The 22,993-nt window shown below is 39.2% G+C and overlaps 1 protein-coding gene across 1 annotated transcript in view; it reads left to right on the top strand.

Annotated features, from left to right (window-relative positions):
• The window catches only part of HYDIN (HYDIN axonemal central pair apparatus protein), a 437,603-nt gene that overhangs the window by 185,942 nt on the left and 228,668 nt on the right, over positions 1 to 22,993 (top strand). Inside the window, exons 13-17 of the mRNA XM_082606776.1 lie at positions 7,135 to 7,202; positions 14,569 to 14,804; positions 17,296 to 17,396; positions 19,593 to 19,728; positions 22,408 to 22,572. Coding sequence (XP_082462902.1) covers positions 7,135 to 7,202; positions 14,569 to 14,804; positions 17,296 to 17,396; positions 19,593 to 19,728; positions 22,408 to 22,572 — 706 coding nt within the window. The remainder of the gene's footprint in view (positions 1 to 7,134; positions 7,203 to 14,568; positions 14,805 to 17,295; positions 17,397 to 19,592; positions 19,729 to 22,407; positions 22,573 to 22,993) is intronic.

The following is a 22,993-nucleotide window of genomic DNA, read 5'->3' as shown; positions in this document are numbered from 1 at the left end:
AGACTTATCTGAAACATTCACAATGCATTTACATTCTTTTCCATAATGCATCTGTGTTTGTGCTAAAAGAAAAAATTGGAGTAGCTTTCCAGATATTTGAATAACATTGACTCTTAAGAAGATGTATCATGCTTATCCTGGCCCAAGATTTACCTCCTTCAGGGATGTGCAGAATATGAGAACAGGAGTACTTTTTCCCATTATATAAACTTTAACCTACCTCCCACCTCCATAACAATTCACATCTCATGACAAACAGTGGAGGTAGTTATCTGGAGAAGCAGGAAGAGCAAACTTGCAAGTGCAACCTTGTCTATCATTCAGAGATCATCTGGCCCCTTAGCCCCCTTGTTAAGTTCCAGAAGATCAGCTCTTGAAAGCCCCCAACTGAATCAAGGCTTTCTGACTTCTTGGCACCAGGAAATATTGTTCAGAATCATGAGTACCCTCCGCAATATCCAGCATCATAGGCTTCCATACAAAAGTGGGAAAGATAAAAATCTTAAAACTCTGCTCTAATAAACATTTAAGATAAAAGGAAAATAGTCCTATCTATAGGCAAGAAAGAATAGGATGTTAAAGGACCATAATTTTACTTTTCATGCAGACAAAGAAAAATCAAACTGCTGGCTGAGACAGGCTAACTGTCCTTCAAGTTGGATAAAAAAGCCCATCCCAATTTTATCCAGTCATTCCACATTTTAAGTTTAGCCTAATAATTAATGTTGTATCTAACTATCAACATGCGCACATTGCTACTCTATTTAGAAAAAAAAAAAACATGTATTTTTGATATTTGTTTAATAAACTCTAATGAGCACCTCCTACCTGCAAGGTTGTATATTAGGTGCAGTGACTGGTGAATTTGGGTTTGGTAGACATTCCTGTTGCATGAATCCTATTGTCTTACCCTGTGACTCTGTGAATTATTTATCCACATCCAGGATGTGATTGCCCATTTCCTAAATTATTTCCTAAACTAACTAAAAATATAGTAAAAGAGATGACAAGGGAATTAAAAGGCTATACTAGAAAATATCCATTTAACTCAAAGGAAGGCAATAGTGAAAGAATAGAGGAACTGAGAAAACATTAAGACATGTAGAAAACAAACAGAGAAAAGGAAGAAGGAATCCTAACTTATCATTAGTTATATTAACTATAAATATATTTCACAATTAAATTAAAAGGCAGAGATTAGCAGAAACACACATACAAAATATGATTTGACTATATGCTGTCTACAAGAGATGCACTTTAGATCTGAAAGTATGAATAGGTTCAAACTTTTTTAAACGGATGGAAAAAGATACCCTGCAAACACTAACCAAAAGAAAGCTGGAGTGGCTATACCAATATCTAAATAAACTTTAGAACAAAAATTGTTATAAAGGCAAAGAAGAACATTTTACAATAACAGTCCATCAAGAAGATATAACAATTATAAACATCGGTGCACTTAACAGCAGAGCCCCAAAATACATGAAGCAAAAGTTTATAGAACTGAAGAGAGAAATAGGTAATTGAACAGTAGTAGCTGGAGATGTCACTACCCTACTTTCAATAATGGATAGAACAACTAGGCAGAACATCATAAAGGAAATAGAAGAGCTGAACAATACCATAAACTAACTGGACCTAACAGATACCTGTAGAACCCAACAAGTGCACTTGGAACATTTTCCAGAATACACCATGTGTTAAGCCATAAAACAAGTCTCAATAAATTTTAAATAATTTGAATCATAGAGAGTGTGTTCTTCAACTAGAAAGAAATGAATGAAAAATCAAAAATAGAAGGAAATCTGGAGAATTTACAAATATGTGGAAATTAAAAAACACTCCTAAATTACCAATAGGTTAAAGAAGAAATTACAACAGAAATTTTAAAATACTTTGAGATAAATGAAAACAAGACACAATATACCAAAACTTATGAGATGTGGTAAAAGTAGCACTTAGAGGGAAACTGATAGCTGTAAGTGCCTGTATTTAAAAAGAAGAAAGATTTCAAATCAATAACCTAAATTGCTACCTTAAGAAACTTGAAAAAGAAGAGCTAACTAAATCCAAAGCAAGCACAAGGAAGGAAGTAATAAAGATTAGAGTGGAAATTAATGAAATAAAAACAATAGAGAAAATTAATAAAACTGAAAGTTGTTTCTGCTCAACATTGTACTGGAGGTTCTATCCAAGGCAATTAGGCAAGAAAAAGAAATAAAAGGCATTCAGGTTGGAAAGGAAGAAGTAAAACTATCTCTCTTTGCAGATGACATGATATTATATATAGAATATCCTGAAGAATCCACCAAAAAACTATAGAGCTAACGAGTGAGTTCAGAAAAATTGCAGGATATAGAATCAATGTACAAAAATCAATTGTATTTCTAGACAGTAGCAATGAAAATTCAAACATGAAATTAAGAAAATTCCATTTACAATAGGTTCAAAAAAATGATAAAGTTGGGAATAAATTTAACAAAAGAAGTGTAAGATGTGTACATTGAAAACTACAGAACATCACTGAAAGGAATTTAAAAGAAGACCTAAATAAGTGAAAAGACATCTGTTTTCATGGATTGGAAGACTTAATATTAACCTAAGATGGCAGTATTTCCCAAAATGATGTATAGATTCAACATGATTCTGTCAAAATTTCAGCTGCCCTTTCTGTGGTAATTGACGAGCTGATACTAAACTTTATATGGAAATGCAAGAAACCCAGAATAGCCAAAACAATTAAAAAAAATAAGGACAAATTTGGAGGACTTACACTTCCCAGTTCAACACTTACTATAGTTTTGATACAGTTATCAAGAATGTGTTGTACTGGCATAAAGATAGAAATATAGATCAATGGCATAGAATTGAGAGTCCAAAAATAAATTCACACAGTTACGGTCAATTTATTTTTATCAAGAGTATCAAGACAATTCAATGGGAAAAAGGATAGTTTTTTCAACTGATGTTGCTGGAACAACTGGATATCCACATGCAAAAGGATAAAGTTGGACCCCCCCCAAACCTCAGACCATATACAAAATTAACATAATATGGGCCAAAGACCCAAATGTAACAACTAAAACTATACAACTGTTTAAATAAAACATTAAGTGCAAATATGCATGACCTTGGATTAGGCAAAGGTTTCTTAAAGATGACACCTAAGTATAAGCAATCAAAGAAAAAATAAATAAATTAGACTTGATCAAAATTTTAAAATTTTGTGCCTTAAGGGATACTATTAAGAAAGTGAAAAAACAAAACACAATATGGGAGAAAGTATTTGTAAATCATATATCTGAAAAGGGACTTATATCTAAGATATATACAGAACATTTACACTCAGTAATAAAAAGGCAACCAATCAAAAATTGGACAAACCATCTGAGCAGACATTTCTCTAGAGAAGATATACAAATGATTAATAACATGAAAAGACTCTCAACGTCATTAATCATCAGGGAGATACAAATCGAAACCATAATGAGATACAACTTCACACCCACGTGGATGGCTATAATTTAAAAAATGGAAAATAACAAGTGTTGGAGAGAATGTAGAGAAGTCAGAACCTTCATACATTGATGATGGGAATGTAAAATGTACAGCCACTTTGGAAAACAGTCTGACAGGTTTTCTCAAGTAAACGTTGAGTTACCATATGACCCAGCAATTCCATTCCTAGATACATACCCAAGAAAAATGAGAATATAAATCCATACAAAAACTTGTACATGAATGTTTATTACAGCATTATTCATAGTAGCCAAAAAATCCAAGTGTCTACCAACTGATGAATGGATAAACAAAATGTGGTCTATCCACACAATGGAATGTTATTAAGACCATAAAAAGGAATGAAAAAAGAAAGGATGTACATGCTACAACATGGTACAATGAATGAACCTTGAAAACGCAATGACAAGTGAAAGAAGCCAGTCACAGAAGACCATATATTGTATGATTCCATTTATGTGAAATGTCCAGAGAGAGTAAATCTGTATATGGATAGGAAGTAGATTAGTGGTTGCTTAGGGCCAGGAGTGGAGGTGGGAGATAGAGGGTGATAGTTAAAGGGTATGGGGTTTCTTTTTGAGGTGATGGGAATGTTCTGAAGTTAACCCAGGTGGTGGTTGCACGTATATGTGAATACTATACAAAAACCATTGACTTATACACTTTAAATGGTTGAATTGTATAGCATGTGAATTATATTTCAATGAGGCTGTTATTTTTTTAAATTTCCAGGAGCCTATAATTCATTCATTTCATGGGTGAATTTTTTAAACCTCTGATCTCTTCTCCTGAAGATCCCAAACTAGTAATGCATGTCACTAGCAATGTCTGAATAGGTTAGGGTCTACTTGGTTTTTCCACTGTGAATAGTAGGGTTTAGGAATCTCCTAGGAACTTACAAGTAAACTTGGACTAGTTAATACTCCAGGTGCTCTCTGGAGGTTAAGTCTCTTGTTTTATCCTTTGCACCTTACCATTCACACCATGCCACTTTCTTATTTTGGATGTTCATTCCTTGTTTCTTTCAAAGGAAAGGAAAGTCTGACTGTGGAAAGAATGCTTATGTTCATCCTAAAACTAATCACAAATTGCTAAGAGAAATACTCTTGTCTAAATTGCATTTGTCCAAAGTGTTCTAGCGCTTCAAACCACAAACAATAATTTTGAAAACTTGGCAAATATCTAGTGTCACAAATAAATGTCTAATGATAAAGCGTGAAATACACGTATAATTTATTATTTATTTCCAGCTCCACACAGTAATACTGATTTTACTTACGACTTTGCCAGGAACTCTTTCTTGGGCCTTATGGTCCAAGAAGTCTCTATAAAGTTAATATTGTGGATTCTGTAATTTTGTTTCTTATTCTTTTATTGTTGGGTAATCTTCTTTCCTTAGTACCACATAATTTTGGCTAGTATGCCTTGAAAGATCAGAACAGTTGCTGTTTCTATTGATTTCTCCAGCTGCATGACACAGTATTTTAAGTGGTTGGATAAACAGCACTGTAAAGTTAATGTGATTTTTTAAATTACCCATGAACAGTTTTGTTCCCTCCTATTTTTACATATGTGACTTTATACAGTTTAACTGTAGCATGTTTCGCATTCAACCCGTTTCACATAACATCATAATTCAATCACTCTCTTAGTCTTTAAAATTCTAATTTTAACAGACCATTGCATTGGTGGAGGGCACCATCTTGGCAGAGACTGTCCCAATGTTCAAGATCCCTGTTTGAATGAATGTGACAGTATCTAAGTCCAGTTGGTATTCAGCTGCAGTTCCCCTAGTTACATGTGCCTTTGAATAAATGTGATTTAACTCTGGTTTTTTTTCTACTTCTACACTGATTAAATGACTGCTTTGTGCAGTTTTGTGATCTTTCTTATTTCTTTAGGCTTTTGTGCTTTTCAGACACTTTTGATCTATTTGTTACTTTGGCCCTGCCAAAACTTCTTTTACAAGTCAAGTATCTAATCTGTAGGCTCCTTTGACTTATCTCAGCTGGATCCTAATTCCTTGCTAGGTACCAGCTGCTCCTTTTGAAACCACTTTGGATCATTAGCATGAAATAGAATAGATGGTCCTGGGAAAGGCTTTTAGAATTGAAACTTGGTGCATTGAGTCTTTGTTGTCATCTCTCCTCCCAGGCTTTCAACAGCCTCTCACCACATTATAATCAGATCTCTAGCAGCCGAAAGTATCACTAGGGCACCAAGTGCATTCAGCATGGTGTGACACACCTACATCACCAACATCAGGATCTGGGTGAATTAGGAGACTCATGCTCAGTGGGGTTTCTGGTATTTGTGTGTCTATAACTTTTAAAAGCTTGGCACATAGATGGGGAATTATTTCAGTTCTTACCTTTGGTCTAGAGATTTTAGGGACATGGACCATGGAGAAAGACAAGAATAAACAAATATCTGATATATTGGTTTTCTATTGCTGCTGTAATAAATTACTACAAACATAGTAGCTTAAAACAATACAGATTTATTACTTTACAGTTCTATAGATCTAAAGTCCAACACGGGTCTCATTGCGCTAAAATCAAGGTGTTGGCCAGGGCTGTGTTTCTTTCTGGAAGCTCTAGGGGAGAATCCATCTCCTAACCTTGTTCAGCTTCTTGAAGCTGCCCATGGTCTTTGGCTCATGGTCTGCCTCCTCTATCTTCAAAGCCAGCAAAGGCTGGTTGAGTCCTTCTCACATTGCCTCACTCCTACCTCCTCTTCTGCCCCCGCCCCCGTGTTCTAATTTTAAAGACATTTGTGATTACATTGAGCCCACTTGGATAATTCAGGCTAATCCCCTTATCTTAAGATCAGTTAATTAGCAAACTTAATTCCTTCTGCCACCTTAATTACCGTTTGCCATGTAACCTAATATATTCACAGATTGTGGGGATTAGCACATAGACATCTTTGGGGACCATTTGCTATCTACCACACCTGAAGTCAGTTAGAAGCTGTAGAATCTCTCTATTGCTTATTTTAAGCTAGAGTGTCACTCCAAGATCATGAGCCTTGTATGAGAGGGAAACAGAACAGCAACAGTTAAAGAGTCCTTAAAGGCCACCTGTTCCAGTCTTCTCTTTTGTACGTTAGGAAAAGAAACTGAGGCCTACAGAGGTAAAGTGATTGGCCAAGATCACAGCTAGTTGGTGGTAGGAACTGGATTAAAACAGTTTTTTAAAAGTGTGGGCCAAGGAATACTGGTATCATTGTTAGTCTTTGATGTCTATTATATGATTAGACCTATAATTTTTTCTTGCCTGAGTTAATAAATTTTCATGATATGTGTCTCATCCACATTAACATTTTGTGCCATTAGTTTAGTGATGTGTCTGTGCCTCATCACTGATAGCAATATGGTGGTAAGTTAACCATAGCATCATTTGCTAAAACCCAAAGGTTTGAGAGTGGAAAAGGAATTTTCAGAACCATTGGGATAGACCATCATCTCACAGTTTCCTTAAGTCCTAGACGATGCTGTAATTGATTTAATGCTAAATTATGGTTTTCAGTACTTACCTCTACCCACTTCTTGATTGTTACCTTGAATTCACTGGATTCCCTTTCCACTCCCTTAACTTGTATTCCTCCTTCCAGAGGCTGTGTCATTGGACCTACCTTCCATTTTAATGTTCCTGCTCTGCATTTTGGTGATGTTTCCTTTGGTGAGTACTTTTCCATTTTAAATTAGAAATTGAGAAGAATTACTTTTCCCTCCACATGGAAGGAGGAAAGTTTACAAAGAGCTTCTCTTACCATTTTGTGTGGGTAATAGCTAAGAGGGTTTAGAATTGTTCTTCCTCTGCAGAATTTTGGTGCTGTTTCCTAGTTTATAGGTGAATGTTATAGCCATGTCTCCTGGATACTAGTAGTTGTCAGGCCATGGCTGTCCCCCCTCTTCCTGCAGTGGAATAACAGAAAGCTTTATGCTTTATTCCACTGTCTTAACATTCTGAACATTCTGTTTATATGCAGATTCTGATTTGCCACTTTGACTACACAGCAACCTTTCCACAAAGATGTTCTCAGGTTTAACGTGAGCTCAGTGGTGGTTTAATTCAGGTGTTTTATCACTCCAAATTGATGACTCTTCTGTATGTTTGTATAGTCTTTTTACTCAATTGCTTCCCTGAGCCATTTTCTCCCATCTAAACTTCCCCAATAATAAAAATGATAATAACAGCAGTGGCAGCAAAATTACCCATTAATTGGTTCTTTCTTGTAGTCCAATTACTGCTAAGTAATTACACGCGGTACTACATTTAAACGTTTTAACAATCCTAGGGGAAGGCACTCTTTAAGGTCCCCATTTTAGAGTTGGACGAACTGAGCATTGGAAGAGTTTAATAACTCCCAAAGTTCACACAGCGGTGGCAGAATTAGTATTTCAGTTGAGATCTGTCTAAATCATATACTGTCAACTTGGGTGTTGAGAGTTGCCCCCAGAGAGGCAAAAATTGGCTCTTGGGTATTGAAAAAACTTAGACATAACAATGGTTTGTGTTTCTTCAAAGTTCCACCCTGCCCAACAAAATCTTATTCCTTAGGATTTAATTTCTCTTGTTAGGTAGAAATTGTCTAATTTAAATCATATTTAATTAACTGATTTGACTCGATATAAAATTAATTTATCACAGTGGTTCTTTTTAGGAGGTGATGACTTTAAAAAAATTGAGAAACCCTAGTCTAAATCTTTATTCCATAATTCTTTCCATTTTGCTCTATTCTTTCCCAGTTTGACTTTCAGTTCTCTTGCTTCATTTCAAGTAGGCCTGTCTAACTTGGGGAAAAATAGTTCTCTAGAAAAAGCTGATTCATAATGCCTTTATCAGTTGCTTTAACATTTGGGTGTTATGAAAGTTTCTAAAACTCAGAATATATTTATTTATACAATGCTCCCACCCTGATCTACATTATATTGGGTAAGGCACATACCATAGGAAAATCTATATAAATGAAGTTGAATGTCTGTTCATATAGAATGTGAAAATGGCTGGAGAGATGTTACAGATTCGTAGAGCATATTTGAATGATAGACTCTTTTGAAGGAAAATGCAAGTGACCTACAACTTAAGGGTAACTGTGACTGATGCACAATAAGAGGGGAGTTTGTGTACCCAGAGACCTATGCAGTGTACTCCAAACACTTCAGACTGAGTCCATGGAGAGCTCTGAGCACCTGGTGCCCACAGCAGCATACCCTTCCACAGGCATTTAAACACAAAGTCCAGTCCAAGTACATTTGGAAGATGTGCCCTATGTCTTATGCCCTGGAGGGAAAAAACAAGTCAAAGTAAGCACCTCAAATCAGTTACTCCAAGAAATCTCCACTGACTTATTGTCTAGAATGTGCCCTATTGCTCAGCTCTGACATGTTAATGTAAATACTGTGCCAATGATAAGCCAATTATTGAACCCCATGAATCTCTGAAATGCTTTTATCTAGAATCCAAACATTTTAAAACATCAAAGCCCCTAATAGTACATTTCCATGGAATATGGCAAATGTATATCCCCAAGATGCCACTGATTTACTCAAAATGCTGTATTTGATATTGGCAAGCTCTGGGTCACACAGTGGGTAAAACCATGTATGCATGCTCCAAGGCTAGGTAGGTTTTTCCAGTAACAGTCTTCCGTTTGGTCCTCTCTTATCCCTAAGGATACAGGAAAGGCCATCACTGGGTAATTTATTCATAGTTTCCTTTCGCTATAGAGATAATAATCAACAGCTGTTCCTCATAGTTGGTCCAGCTAGAAGTTTTGGTAACTAGCTTAGGTGAAAATTAGAAATAGTTTATTTTCCTTTTGTATTATATCTTACTGAACTATTTGATGATACAGCAGCTAGACTCTTATGATATAAGAGACTAGAAGACACTACAGAGCCATGACCCAAGATTTCCCAAGTCTGAGATATGAGAACTTACCCTCCTGAGTCCACCTTCAAAACCCAAGTTGCGTTTTCTTTTAGTTTGGATATGGATTCCTTAATCTTCTCTGCATTGTGACAGGAAATGTTAATAAAAACATACCATTTTTCTTGCCAATAGGAAATCTAAGGTTTTCAAAACACCGGGTTCAGTAAATTCACGCTACTTTGCTGTGCTTCTGGATTCTTCACTGTAATGGCCAAAGTTAGGGGCAGTTTTGTAATCATCTTTCAAAATTGTCTTATGTTATATTTTCAAATTCCAGAGTTGGAACTAAAGTCCTCATGACTCCAACACAAAGTATCACTTATTTCTCCAGGTAGATTGGCCTCCTATCACAAAGAAACATGGTTCTTAGGAGAGTTATTTATTTGAAACTATACTCTAAGAAGTGTATATAGTTAATTCCAGATTCAAAAGAGAAATCAACTGTTACAGGAGTCAGCCAGAAATTGGAGGACTTTTTTAGTTATTTCAGGATGACAGATGTATTGTGTGGAGTTAAACGAGGTCTTCAGAGACTGTTGTAGAGCTGGGGAGTACATTAAGCTAACTAAAGTTGGTAGTATTGTCCCCATATTGGCAAGAAGCCCCATTCCTGAAGAAGCATCTGTTACAGGCTAGTGTTGGAGACATGGCATTTACTTGCTTAGAGATGAAGATCTAGATTTGGCATCAGGGTCTGTGGGGATCAATGATGTTAGGATATTATAAATACCATAAAGTAGGTGAGAGGTAGTAGTACTGTTGGTTGGCATCTAAAATATGTAAAGTATGGCTGTGAAGGTTTTGATTGGATGTTGGATGCCTTGTCTAATAATTAATTAGTTTGACTGAAGCTACAGTATCATGAGAGAATTAAATTACAGAATTTGGGTGGTGATTGTCCCTGAAGGAACACTGAGGCTTTGATAACTCCTCAGATTGGTCAAAGAATAAAATGGACCAAGTCATAACTGATATTATGCCAGGTGATAGACCAAAAGGGGCAGGATAAGTATCTGCAAAGTCACTATTTTTCAGGAGGCACAAGAATTTGCTGAATGAGAATAAGGAATTTGGAAGGCTCCAGGCTTTCAGTGAACTTGACCATTGGATAATTTGGACAGAGAAGTTAGGGTTTGAGGTTAGAGTTGTTGGGATAAATAAATATAAGCATCAAAAAATATACATGATAGTTGTCTCTTCCATGGCCAGGTATGAACTAGCAGTATTTTACTCAAGGGGAAGTATTTAAATTGACTTTAGGAGAGTGTAAAGTGGAGAGTCAGAGCCAAAGCTTAATTGTCGTGATCATAGAAAGTTCTTAGAAAGGTTGGCAGAAGATATTATAGTAGGCATGGGCAAAGCCTAGACCCCAATAAATTATCATTAACAGTAAGGGAGACACAATAGGGGATAACAGAGTTGTTATGACTTTTTGAAAGTAAATAGAGAATAATATGGCAGAATGATAAAGAAGGAAAGTATACAAGGGAAAGTATGAGAATCAGTAATGCCTGGTATGTAGCAAAGTCTTGTTCCATCACTCTTGAGCAGAGTCTTTCTATTTCATGTAGAGTCTGCTTGTTCCCAGGAGCTTGGAATAGTAATCTGTTGCTGAAGGTCATCAATTTCTGGAAGTTTTTTTTTTTTTTTTTTTTTTTTTTTAGCAAACTTCCATTTAAGATCTCCAGTAAGAGTCATTTTCTACGTCTTCAGCCAGTAATTCAGTTTCTTTGGGCATCTTTTTACCCAAAGGCTCACCTCTTAATTAACTGCAGGGTCAGTTGTTAGAAGGCTCTAAAGAAGACAATTGATATATTTTTTTTTGATTTTTGAGGTTGAAAGAGGGAGAGTTTCTGAGGGTGAGTTTTTTGGGAAGATTTCTTGAACTTATAGATGAGCTGGTTCTTGACAATGTTTAGTTATGTCTGTATTAAGCAAGCTTGATTCAGATTGATAAAAGACTTGTAATCCCATGGGTCTTCTAGTTATTACTTCCTAGGGTGAATAGTCTGAGTTCTAGAGGGAGCTAACCTGGTCTGATGGACATTAGAACCAAAGGTAAAACTCTTCACCAAAGAACTCCAAGAGCCTCAGAGAACTTGGCCAGTTTAAGATCAAAAATACTATTTTTGTGTTCTACATTTCCCAAGGATTGTAATTGTGAATTTTTTTTTATCACATGGTTAACACACTGTAAGATTCTTTATAACTCTTCTATGTAAGGCTGGTATTCCCTAGGTGGGAAAGTTATAGAGTACAATGTCTTAGCCACATTTATGGCAGCGACCTTTCTGTATAGGAAGGCTCAAATCCATCTCAAGAATTTACAGACAATTACAACAACATATTTTAACTGTATAATTTCGGCACAGCCCATCTGTATTTGAAAGGTTCTTTGGAGTATGATTTAGACCCACAACTCCCTGCACAGTTTTCCTGGAATATGATAGCAGAATGTAAGGCAGAAGCCAGCCACATCCCCAGTTACAGAGGAGAAATTTTCATATCAACTCTTATTCAGAAATTATCTCATCTCTTTTATGATGGGACCTGTGGTATAAGATTTTTGTCAAAGACCAGCTCATACTTTGGGGCACGTCATAGTTGGTGTGCCAGAGGCCATTAACACGAACAGAGGATCCCAATTTTAGGTAATGTTTGTTTTCTAAGTCTGAATTTTTTATGTTCAGAATGGATTGTGCAAATTGTGCTTATTGATCTCCCATATTGTGAATTATTTCTGTAGACAGCTACAGAAGTACCATCTGTTTTGCACAATGTTCTGATAACACATTTCCCTTTGCTTTGTGGAGATTTTTATTTTACTAGAAAAATTAGGAATCCATTGTCTAAAATAGCCCGCGAGGGGCCTCCCTGGTGGCGCAGTGGTTGAGAGTCCGCCTGCCGATGCAGGGGATACGGGTTCGTGCCCCGGTCTGGGAGGATCCCATATGCCGCGGAGCGGCTGGGCCCGTGAGCCATGGCCGCTGGGCCTGCGCATCCGGAGCCTGTGCTCCGCAACGGGAGAGGCCACAACAGTGAGAGGCCCGCGTACCGCAAAAAGAAAAAAAAATTAAAAAAATAAAAAATAAATAAATAAATAAATAAAATAGCCCGCGAATCCCAAAAAGTCTTATCAATTGTAATTTAATTTTCGGTCTTGAGTATTGCTGAATCAGTTTAATCGTAGTTTAATTTTTGATCTTGAGTATTGCTGAATCAGTTTAACACTCAGCTAGGGTCCATTCTTAGTAGAGAGATAATGTTCCAAATAATGTACCACCTTTTGTCAGAAATGGAATTTTTCCTTTGCAGCCTTGTGATCTTTTGCCCCTAGTTTCCTTAAGTTTAGTTTCTTTTTAGGGGCTTTCCAGGTCAGGTGACAATACACATACTGAATGAGAATCAATGAGACTATCATCTTTTAAATCATTATTTAAGTACCAGGAGAGGTATGAAGGTGTCTCTTTGTATCTTTGAGGCATTCTGGCCAAGCATGTTGTTAATTATTCCAAGAAAAGGCACATACGTGTTGTTGGTTTTTTTTTTTTTTTTTAGGTACTAGGTGCTAAAGAAGGGAGCATAGAGGTCTACGCTGTAAATTACTTGCATTCAGTTGGACTACAGATAGGGTAGTAATTCAGATTTGGTGCAACCAGAAACCTAGGAATAACATTTGTGTTAATGAGCCTTCAGGCTTTAATAAAATAATATCCCTTTCTTCAGGCTCCTGGATAAGCAATATGGGATATTACAAGTAGTTGTACAAGGAATTGTTCTAGTTAGGAGATTGTAGTTGGCTTTATTCTCAGAAAAACTTCTAGCTTCAGGGAAGTAGTCTGGGCAATGGTTTGGAAAGACCTGTCTGAATCTTTGTAGGATCCACTTCCATAATACACCCTATGTTTGAATAGTATTTATCCCATAAATGGTCAGGTAAAACAAGAGTCATTGTTGGGAAAGTTCAGAAAAGTCAAATGTAGCAATTACATGATTGTGAAACTGACTTTCTAGAAATACCTCTGGAATTTCCAAGAATAATCTTTCAAGTGCCCTTAATCAGACAGTTCTTTTTCCATAAAAGATCTCTTCCAAGTAGATTGGCAGGTGCAGAATCACAAAGGAGACATGAATGTGTTTCTTCCAACAGTCCTAATGTGTAGACAAAAGCTCAGACATGGGGTGAAGTAGATCGGTTCAAAATATCCCCAGCAGTACTGCAGTGATTACTCCAGGAGGCCGATTGTATTTTATCACAGTAGTGTTCAACATAGAAAGAGAAGTGTTTACATCCAGTAGAAATATGCATATTTGTTCTCTTACGGGTGTAGATCATTCTTGTTTTGAAAATGGTAGCAGATACATTGGCCACCTAGGGAATCCAAAATCAGAGTTCAGTTTATTGTTTACCAGGCAAGTAGGATCCACATCTCTGGGAAAGGAACATGAGTCTCCCTGAACTGAATGTAGGAGGGCTAGAAATAACATTAAAAAGCAGCTTTGTCTAAGGGAGGCGAAAGCCGATGTATTAGTCTCTGGCTGGCTCAAAAGTAGATCGTAAAGTCTCTCTCAGGAGAGGCTATTATTCTATTTTGTGTCATCGACCCTGAGAACATGAGCCTCAGACAAGTCTAGGATGAATTATATAATGGCTTGGCAGCCTCTGGGTCACACAGCAGGCAAAACTGCAGAGGCTTCTCCCTTCACACACTGGCAAATAAAAAGAGCAAATATAACTCTGTCCTTTGGGAAAAAATCTGTATTTCTATGTGAAAATTAATTGCACAATGTGTTTCTAGAATATTACTCAGCAAACTGATTATAGAGACTGCCTCTAGAGAGGGGTCTGGATGTTGATGGAGGGGTTTGTTTCATGTCTATTGTTGTTACATAGTAAATGCATAGTAAGTATTCACTGAATGAATGAATGAGTGAAATGCATTTATTGATTGTGCAACTGAAAACAATACTGGGGAGAGTTGGAATTAAGCAAGTAGTGTTGAAGTGCATAGACAATTCATTTAGGAGGTTTGGCAGCGCAAGGGGAGGTTGAAGTTAAAGGGAAGCTCTTGTGGGGCTTTTATTTCTCACCTTACATTTTTTTTTCCAGGGTTTCCTCATACCTTGATATGTTCCCTCAATAATACCTCCTTGGTCCCCATGACCTTCAAACTGCGTGTGCCTGGGGATGGTGTTGGCCATAAAAGCATTTCAAGTTGTGAGCAGTATTCAGACAACAAAAAATCATATTGGAACAAGGATGAAATACCTGTAATGAGACCAAAGGAATTCACCATCACCCCCGACTGTGGCACCATTCGCTCCCAAGGATTTGCTGCTATCAGGGTAAAGTGCACAGCCTTCCAGCACATGTGGCCAAGCAGCTGAACTGTCAAATAGTTATTGGGACCACATCTAGAGTTTGCTTTATATGCCCAGTGTCAATGGGAGGGAGTGCCTCTAATTCACATAGAAAAGTGAGTCTATGTCTATAAGGAAATAAACTACTGTAGCAAAAGAAACCAGATCAAATATATTGGGCAAAAGCGCTGACACTGCTCCAGTGGGTTTCTATCAACCTAAATGCATTGCCTTTACCATAACAGTGGATTCTAGCAATTTCTGCTGAAACCACTGCTCTAAACAGATAGTACGCCTATCAGTACTAACATAAAAATATTTAATAACTCGTTGATAATTAGGTCCTGCGTTAGACTCACATCATTTATACCACTAAGTATCCAGATTTATGCCACAGATGATATCCAGTTTATTCATATTTTTAATCTGAATCTGGGCTTCATGGCGAATGTGGATGTGATATTCCTAACAGTGCTTTATATTAAGGTCCACAGTGTGATGCTTTGCTTATGGTCTCACGGTGCCACCAACAGAATTATTTCACAGCTAACTGAGAAAGATTTTAGCTGTCTTCCCTCACTTACTTTTGCTTCTCCAAACAGTTAGGTCTAGCAATACTGAAGGCTGCTAAATTTAAATGATTTGATCTTTTCTGGAAAAAGAAAAAAATAAGACTTCATAGCTAAGGTTATAGTTTTCTCTTTAGTCATTACCTTTGAATATTTAATTCAGCTATGGTTTTATCCCCCAGATTTGCTTTTAATGCTTCATAATATCTCACCATGAATCTACTCATCCTAAATCTATTCTGGGAGTTTTCAGCTCTTCTAAGGGCTTCTCCACGGATCCAGTGAGGTTTGATCTCACACATCGTTGTAATTTCCCAGTGTTGCTCTCTCAGTCTGTTTGGGCTGCTACTACAAAATACCAGAGACTGGGTAGCTTGTAAACATCAGAAATTTATTCTTTAAAATCTGCAAGCTGGAAGTCCGAGGTCAGGGTGCCAGCATGGTAGGGTTCTGGTGAAGGCCCTTTTTCAGGTGGCAGACTGCCGACGTCTTCTTGTATCCTCACATGATGAAGGGGCAAGGGAGCTCTCGGGGGCCTATTTTATAAAGACGCTCATCCTGCTCACGAGGGCTCCACCTTCATGACCTCATCAACTCCCAAGGGCCTCACCTCCTAATACCATCACATTGTGAGTTAAGATTTCAGCATGTGAATTTGGGGCCAGAGGTGGGGACACAATCATTCAGATCAGAGCAGTTGCTAACTGTGACTTGCCCAGGAAGAAATGCAGCTGCAATGAGTTAATTTATTTTTTACGTAGTAATGCTTAGCTTACATATTACCTACCATTCCCCCCCTTTTTGGGGGCTTCTCCCAGGCTAGTACAGGAAGATTTTAGAAGACAGAGCATCTATCTAGGAGCCTTCTGCCAGAACCACTTGTTCTAACCATAGCTCAGAGACATAAACAAGGGTTAGAGTCACTCCAGGAATCTGTGCACTGGGGCAGCTGCTTGTCTCCAAATCTGACAGGTTTTCCTTCCAAATCGATGACCCCCTCTTTGCTTTATTTTTCCTTTGTATTTTGAAAACCTTTCTCCAAGCCTCAGTTTTCCCTCCTGATCTGCACTTTAACCACGTCTGTGTGGACTTAAATTTGCATCCAACAATTCCCTTTCCAACCAAAGAAATTTTAATTAGTACCTGATGCATAATTTATAGATAGAAAAGCTGTAACCTACGCCAGAAGCTGTTTTCTACACTTACAAGTATCTCTTCCAGTACAAATCATTTTAAGACAATTAAAAATTGCAACAAGGCTTCAACAGCCTAAATGTCAAGTTTCACAACAGTAAATAAAAACATAGGGTAAAATATACTGGCCAGATGCTGTCCTTGGATTAACCTTTTCTTTGGAGCTTCTTATTTTCTTCTCTAATGATGAATATGGGAGGTGGAGAGGAACGACAAGATTTTGGTTAAAAAAAAAAAGGCTATCTAGTTGATTTCTTATGACATTTCTATAACTGACATTTATTTTGCCATAAGAGAAATCTAGCTGTAGTGTTTTATTGGTGTATTGAATTTTTGTAATTTATATAGCCCAGAGTCATAGAGATCAATTTAAATTGCAGTAATTAAAGTTTGTTTGATGTTGCATATCCTTCAGGGCCCTGTTTCCCGTCATGCAGGTGTATGACTCCTTTGATACAAACCCCTTGGAAATCAGCAAACCTATTGTACTGAAAGCCATTTGGTGGTTTCTAACCTGGCCTTTGAAAAAAACTCAGCATGCAGTAACCCCGAAACATAGCTTGTTTAACTAAAAATGTAAAATGCCATACATCCCCTAATAAGGTACTTAGAAACTGCACTCATCAATGTGGTCCTCCCTTGGCCCCTTTCTCCCCTCTGCAGAGGGAGAGCTGGCCTTTGAGAAGAGCAGTTTTTCACCTTGTTCTTTCCAGGTGACCTTATGCTCCAACACTGTGCAGAAATATGAGCTGGCCCTGGTGGTAGACGTGGAGGGCATCGGGGAAGAAGTGCTGGCGCTCTTAATTACAGCAAGGTATTGCACTCACCTGCTTTCTCTTCCCCAGTCTTCCCTGAGCCGCCAGTAATGGGCTCTTTCTCCAGAAGGCAGCACGCCTACAACCAGTTCACACTGTGTTTGTTCTGCTTGCCTGGGAGAGGAAGCTAAATCTGATATTTGAGTGACAAAGCTTTAGAACAGCAAATGCACCTTTGGTGGAGATAAGAGGAGGGGTGCGTGTGTTTTGCAGTGTTAAGAATAACAGTGCTCTTTAATGGGTCTGACTTGCCGTGTGTATAACTGATGAGGTTTTAGCAGGAAGAGGTGAACAGTTGCTGTTTTTTTATTTTTATCTTTAAAGATAGTACCCCAGAGTTCTGCAGCTGAAAGGGTGAGGCTCGCAGCCCTGCAGTGGCAGATCCTGCTCCTGGACTCTGTCATTATGACTTTAAGGGAGGCTGCAGGCGGCCCCCACAATGCGGCCCTCGCTAACATCATAAACCCCTCAGAACCATCACCAACTTGTCTCTCCGTTTTAATAGAGGCAGCAGTGGGCTCTGGAGTCAGGTTAAGATCCTGGCTCTGCCACTTGTGGACTGTGTCCCCTCAACTAAGTTACAGTCTTTCTGAGGGTGGTATGACACTTACTGATGATGACAGTGATCCTAAATAAAATCATTGGCCACACTCTTGCCAAAGCAAACAAATATCCAGATCTGGAACTTGAGAGTGTGTATGAAAATACCATCTGAAGGAAATAGAGAAAGGTACTTATTAAAACTCTGACAATATTCCAATCCCTAGAATTTAGGACTTCCATGAATCTTAGGAAGATGCACCTTAAAGAATGTGCAGCCGGGCTGGTTGGTGGGGCCATCATAACTGGCACCACTTCCTGTGTCTTGGGTTTGAGTGAAGTCAAAGGGCGGCCCTAAAATAAGGTCAAATTCTGCTTAGTATTCCCTCCAGAGACCTAATTAATTGTTTAAAAACAGTGAAAACTCTTTCATCTGGTCCTCTCTATCCCAAAGTTTGACTCTTTGTCTAGTCTTGCATGTATTTTCTATGTGGGTTTATTCTGATACTTTCCAGCCCCTTTTCCCTGCAGCTCTCAGTAGAAAATCCTGAATTTTTAAGAAAAGGGGGATGGGGGGTTCTAGGAGGCTATGGGTTTCCTACCATGTATTCTCTGTGACCCAGTCGAATACTATCAGTCCTCTCAGCCACAGTGTTTCAAGTAGTAAAGGATAAGCTTTACCAAAATCATTGGGTCAACTGACAACTTCCGTTCTAGCTAAAAATGAACACTCATCTTGTGCTAAACCCAAACTTTGAGGTCAACAAGACTCTCTTTCATGTCACTGCTTTTGGTGCAGTCTGTAAGAACTGCTCAACATCAATCTCTAAAATTACCTTCATTTTACCTATGAGCAGAATGGGACTCTGGGAGGGAGAGCAGCTTGCTCAAGGCTGCACTTGGTAAGGTCAGTACTTGAACCTGGCTCTGACAGATTCAAACGCTAGCACTCCTCACCATTGCCCTATATTGTGATAGTGCAGTAGGGCAGGGCAGACTTCGAGACTTAACAGACACAAAATAAAACCCAAGTCACCTAATAATAGGCCAGCTGCACACACAGACCTTCCATTCCTCCCTCCCTCTCCCCCATCACACCCCCTCCGCACTGAGCACCACTGTCACAGTGCCAGTTTTGGGTCGAGCAGCTGCCTGAGCCTACTGATCCAAGGCAGCTGTTCTGCATAGGAATTAGAATTATTACCATTATTTAGATGGTGTGAGCTGTTGCTAGTCCTCAGGGGACTCTGACTGGTCCAAAGTGTCACAGCTAGTCAGGACCTCATGCTGGTGGCATTGGCCCTGTTTGTCATGGCAACAGATCCACAACCCTAAGGAATTTGCGCTGTGGGGTCTCTTTGCCAAAGGAAGGCCAAACATGAAAAACAATGGAAATGTTAGTCATTACCCACAGAAGACAGTGTTTAAGGAGTCCTGCTTCTAGCCCTTTTTTGATTAAAAAGTGGTGATTGGGGGCTTATTAGGGAGAGGGATGACAGGAGAGAAGATTTGAAAATGATTAATGTAGTTATTAGAGGAAAACTACTGTGTGACAGTGACAAATGTGTTTAACTTGGGACTCTGTGTCCTCCATATGTAAACAAGCTCTCCCTCCATCCTTTTGAATTCTTTAATGGACTCCTTCCTTCGAGCAGGTGTATTGTACCTACTCTCCACGTGGTTAATACAGAGGTGGACTTTGGGCGCTGCTTCCTGAAGTATCCATATGAGAAAACAATCCAGCTTGTCAATCATGACGACCTCCCAGGATGCTATCAGGTCCTGCCTCAGGTGAGTTACTCTATCCTTTTTCAGTGTTGATTTTTCTTCAGTTGGGTTCCTTCAGTGAGAAAGAGAAGACCTTTGAAAGAGCCATATTCCTGAGCACATGACCGTGTGTAATTCTAATTTTTAACCATGGGATAACCTGGAGACGGGGTTATAAAGCTACAGCTGGATTGCCACCTGTATGAGTGAGCAGCTGCAGGTGGAAACAGTTGTTAATTTCCCAGGGAAATTGCCTTCTATAAAGAGGGGAAAGGGTCAATTAGGGCAACATGCAGAAGTTGCACTTGCAAATTATTGCCTGTGCATTAACCATGCATGGGAGATGAGGTGGAGCTAGAAGTTTCCATTTATGTCTATGGCCGTGACTTGAACAGAATCACTAAGATATGGTAATGCAATAGTTATAAATGAACTTGTTTGACCAGAAGGCTAGAGATAACATAGGAAGGAGAAAGGAGGAACTGTTTCTTAATGTTTTATGAAATGGATCTGCCCACATGCCATTACACCTAGCTAGGTGGGAGACTAAGCCATTAAACACAGATGGAAAAAAGATTCAAAAAGATCTGTATAGACTAGAGTAATGAAAGGTGACTAATGAGGTGCACTTTACCAAGGATGAATTTGGGTTTAAAATTCATTTCTGTAAGTAGTACTCTAATAAAAATATATGCAAAAAAATCAAATGGGGGTTTCATTTGGCTGTAAGTTCACAATAAGTTAAAAGACCAGTGAGGTGACTCCATGGTGCAATGGATAGTGCCATTGGCCTTCCAAAAGACCGATGTTGAGGCCACAGAACCAAGGCAGGTTTAGGCTGCATTGGAGAAACACAATGTTCCACAGCTAAAGGAAGGAGAGAGCGACACATCAAAGCAGTGCTGGAATGTTGTCTTCAGATCTTGACAGGGTATTTTTTAATGGAAACTTAAATTAAAAAAAAAGAATTATGTTTGGAGTAATGAGAATGTCAGTCTCTGTCATCTGGAAATCCAAGTCATATGAGGAGCAAGCACAAAGTCTAATCTGGAACAGAGAATTAGCTGGGATGAAATAGTTCCCACTAGTCAAAGGTCTACTTTGTAAAAAAGGGAATTCGAGTCATTCTGTGGGCGTCTCTCAGACAAAACCAGAAGCCAAGAATGGGGGTGACAGGAGACAACTTTTCTAACTTTCAAGTGTTCAACAGCTGAACAGGCTCGCCCTGCACAATGCACGGTCACCTCAAGAACTCAGAGCAGAGCCTGAGTCACCCAGGGTGATAGGGAAGCTGTTTGTGCACAGCTGGGCTGGGAAAAGGGTGAGGCACTTGCCTCAAGCGCAAAATTTAGGGGAGAGCCAAAACACTCAGTAATCAAGATAGATAATGTTTTCATGCTACACTTGAAGAAACCAAAACTAATACAAAAAATCCATGATAAGTAAGATATCAAAATGTTAGACAAAGGTGGAATCAGTATTACTGATTTTCCTTTGGCCTCGGGGTCCAGGAAGGCTGGGCGGAGCACTGCTGCTGAGGGAGGCTGAGTTAGATTAGGCCAAGCTGGACCAGACCAGGTGCGGAAAGACCACGGGGTGTCCCGGACTAGTGAAACCGGCATGCTCTGGCATTCCCTCCAGGAGCCGGCACTCTGAGAAGTGTTTCCCAGTTACTCAAACTTATTTGACCATGGGATTTTTAGGGATTGTTTAAGTTTTATTTGTTGTTGTTGCATAAAGGCTTAGTAATATGCTGCAGAACAGGGTTCTTAGGAATGTACGTTCATAAACAGTGGACAACTTTCCTTCATTCATTCACCTAACTGTTTCCCCATTTAAAAAACATGTACTGGGGCTTCCCTGGTGGTCCAGTGGTTAAGACTCTGTGCTCCCAATGCAGGGGGCCAGGGTTAGATCCCTGGTCATGAACTAGATCCTGCATGCCACAACTAAAAAGGTCCTGCATGCCACAACTAAGACGCGGCACAGCCAAGTAAATAAATATTTAAAAAACAAACCAAAAACAAACAAACGTGTACTGAGCATGTGTTTTGGGCCAGAGAGTGGGCACACATTGAGGAGAGACCCAGGTCGTGCCCAAAGAAGTTTACAGTCCTTGGAGAAGATGGACGCGTTGATAGCGTGTGCTGAGGAAAGGGACTGCGGGCTGCTCCCTGAGGGCAGAGCAAGCGCCCAGACTCTGGGGCACTGGGCATCCCTGGGGGTGTAAGGATGAGTGTGCACGCAGGTCAGAGGGTGTGGGCATTCCAGGAAGAGTAGCCACAAGTGCAAAGGGTTGGAGGTGGAAACAGTGTCATGTGTTCATGAAGTGCCAGTGGCCTCTACCAATGAAGCGCAAAGGGGTGAAGTGGATGGGGAATAAAGCATGAAGGTGCGGAAAGCCAGTTTAAGAAATTTGGCCATGGGAAGCTGTTGCCCTGAACTAACTCACATTGTGGATGATTTCTGCACTTTGCTGGGTTGCGCACTTTGCATTTGGGGCCTTATGCACACCTCACTTAGCCAAAGTTCCTTCTGGCTGAATTGGGGTGCTCATCCCCATTCACTTGCTTTAATGATGATTCAATTCTAAAAGCCCTCCACAGACTCAGGACAACGCTTGTTTCAAAATGATCTAACGTGCTGTTGATTTCATACTGAGCCTGGGGCTTGCTTATCCTTCTGGCTTCTCTGTCCCACCAGGTATATCAGGATGCACCAGCTGTGTTGCTGTCTAGTCCCACCCCCTGTGGGGTCATCCCCCCCAACAGCACCGTTCACATACCTCTGGCCCTGGAGACCCAAGTCCTTGGGGAGTACAGGTCCACAGTTTACATCTCGACCTTCGGGAGCCAGGACCCCCCTATGGTGAGAGCCAATTTTCAGAATTGTAGTTATAATTGCCATACTTCTTGCCGGACATTCCAGCCTCCGTATGTAAGGCACTCAACATATTTGCATATCCTCTAGTTGTTGGTAGTTCTAGAGTTTTTCATTTTCACTTTGCAGTGGTAAAACACCAGGGCTGTTACTTCGGGAATCTGTCTGTGGTTACATCTAAAAGTGGTGCTTTATAGCAATTGATTTTTCCCACACATACAGACACACTTGACCCCTCTCCAGACCTATTAAATCAGAATCTCTGAGGGAAGAGGACCAGCACAGCTGTATGTTTAACACCCTCCTCAGTTGTTCCTAGTACAAAGCTGGGTATCCCTAGCTTGCTACATGTGGGCTCTGAGATTGGTTTTACTCACTGCTCACCAGATCTTTTCCTGTAGATTATTGG

Source organism: Mesoplodon mirus, assembly GCF_964341445.2.
Source record: "Mesoplodon mirus genome assembly, chromosome: 19".
Classification (NCBI taxonomy): Eukaryota; Metazoa; Chordata; class Mammalia; order Artiodactyla; family Ziphiidae; genus Mesoplodon; species Mesoplodon mirus.
This window is presented reverse-complemented; position numbering and strand designations above follow the sequence as displayed.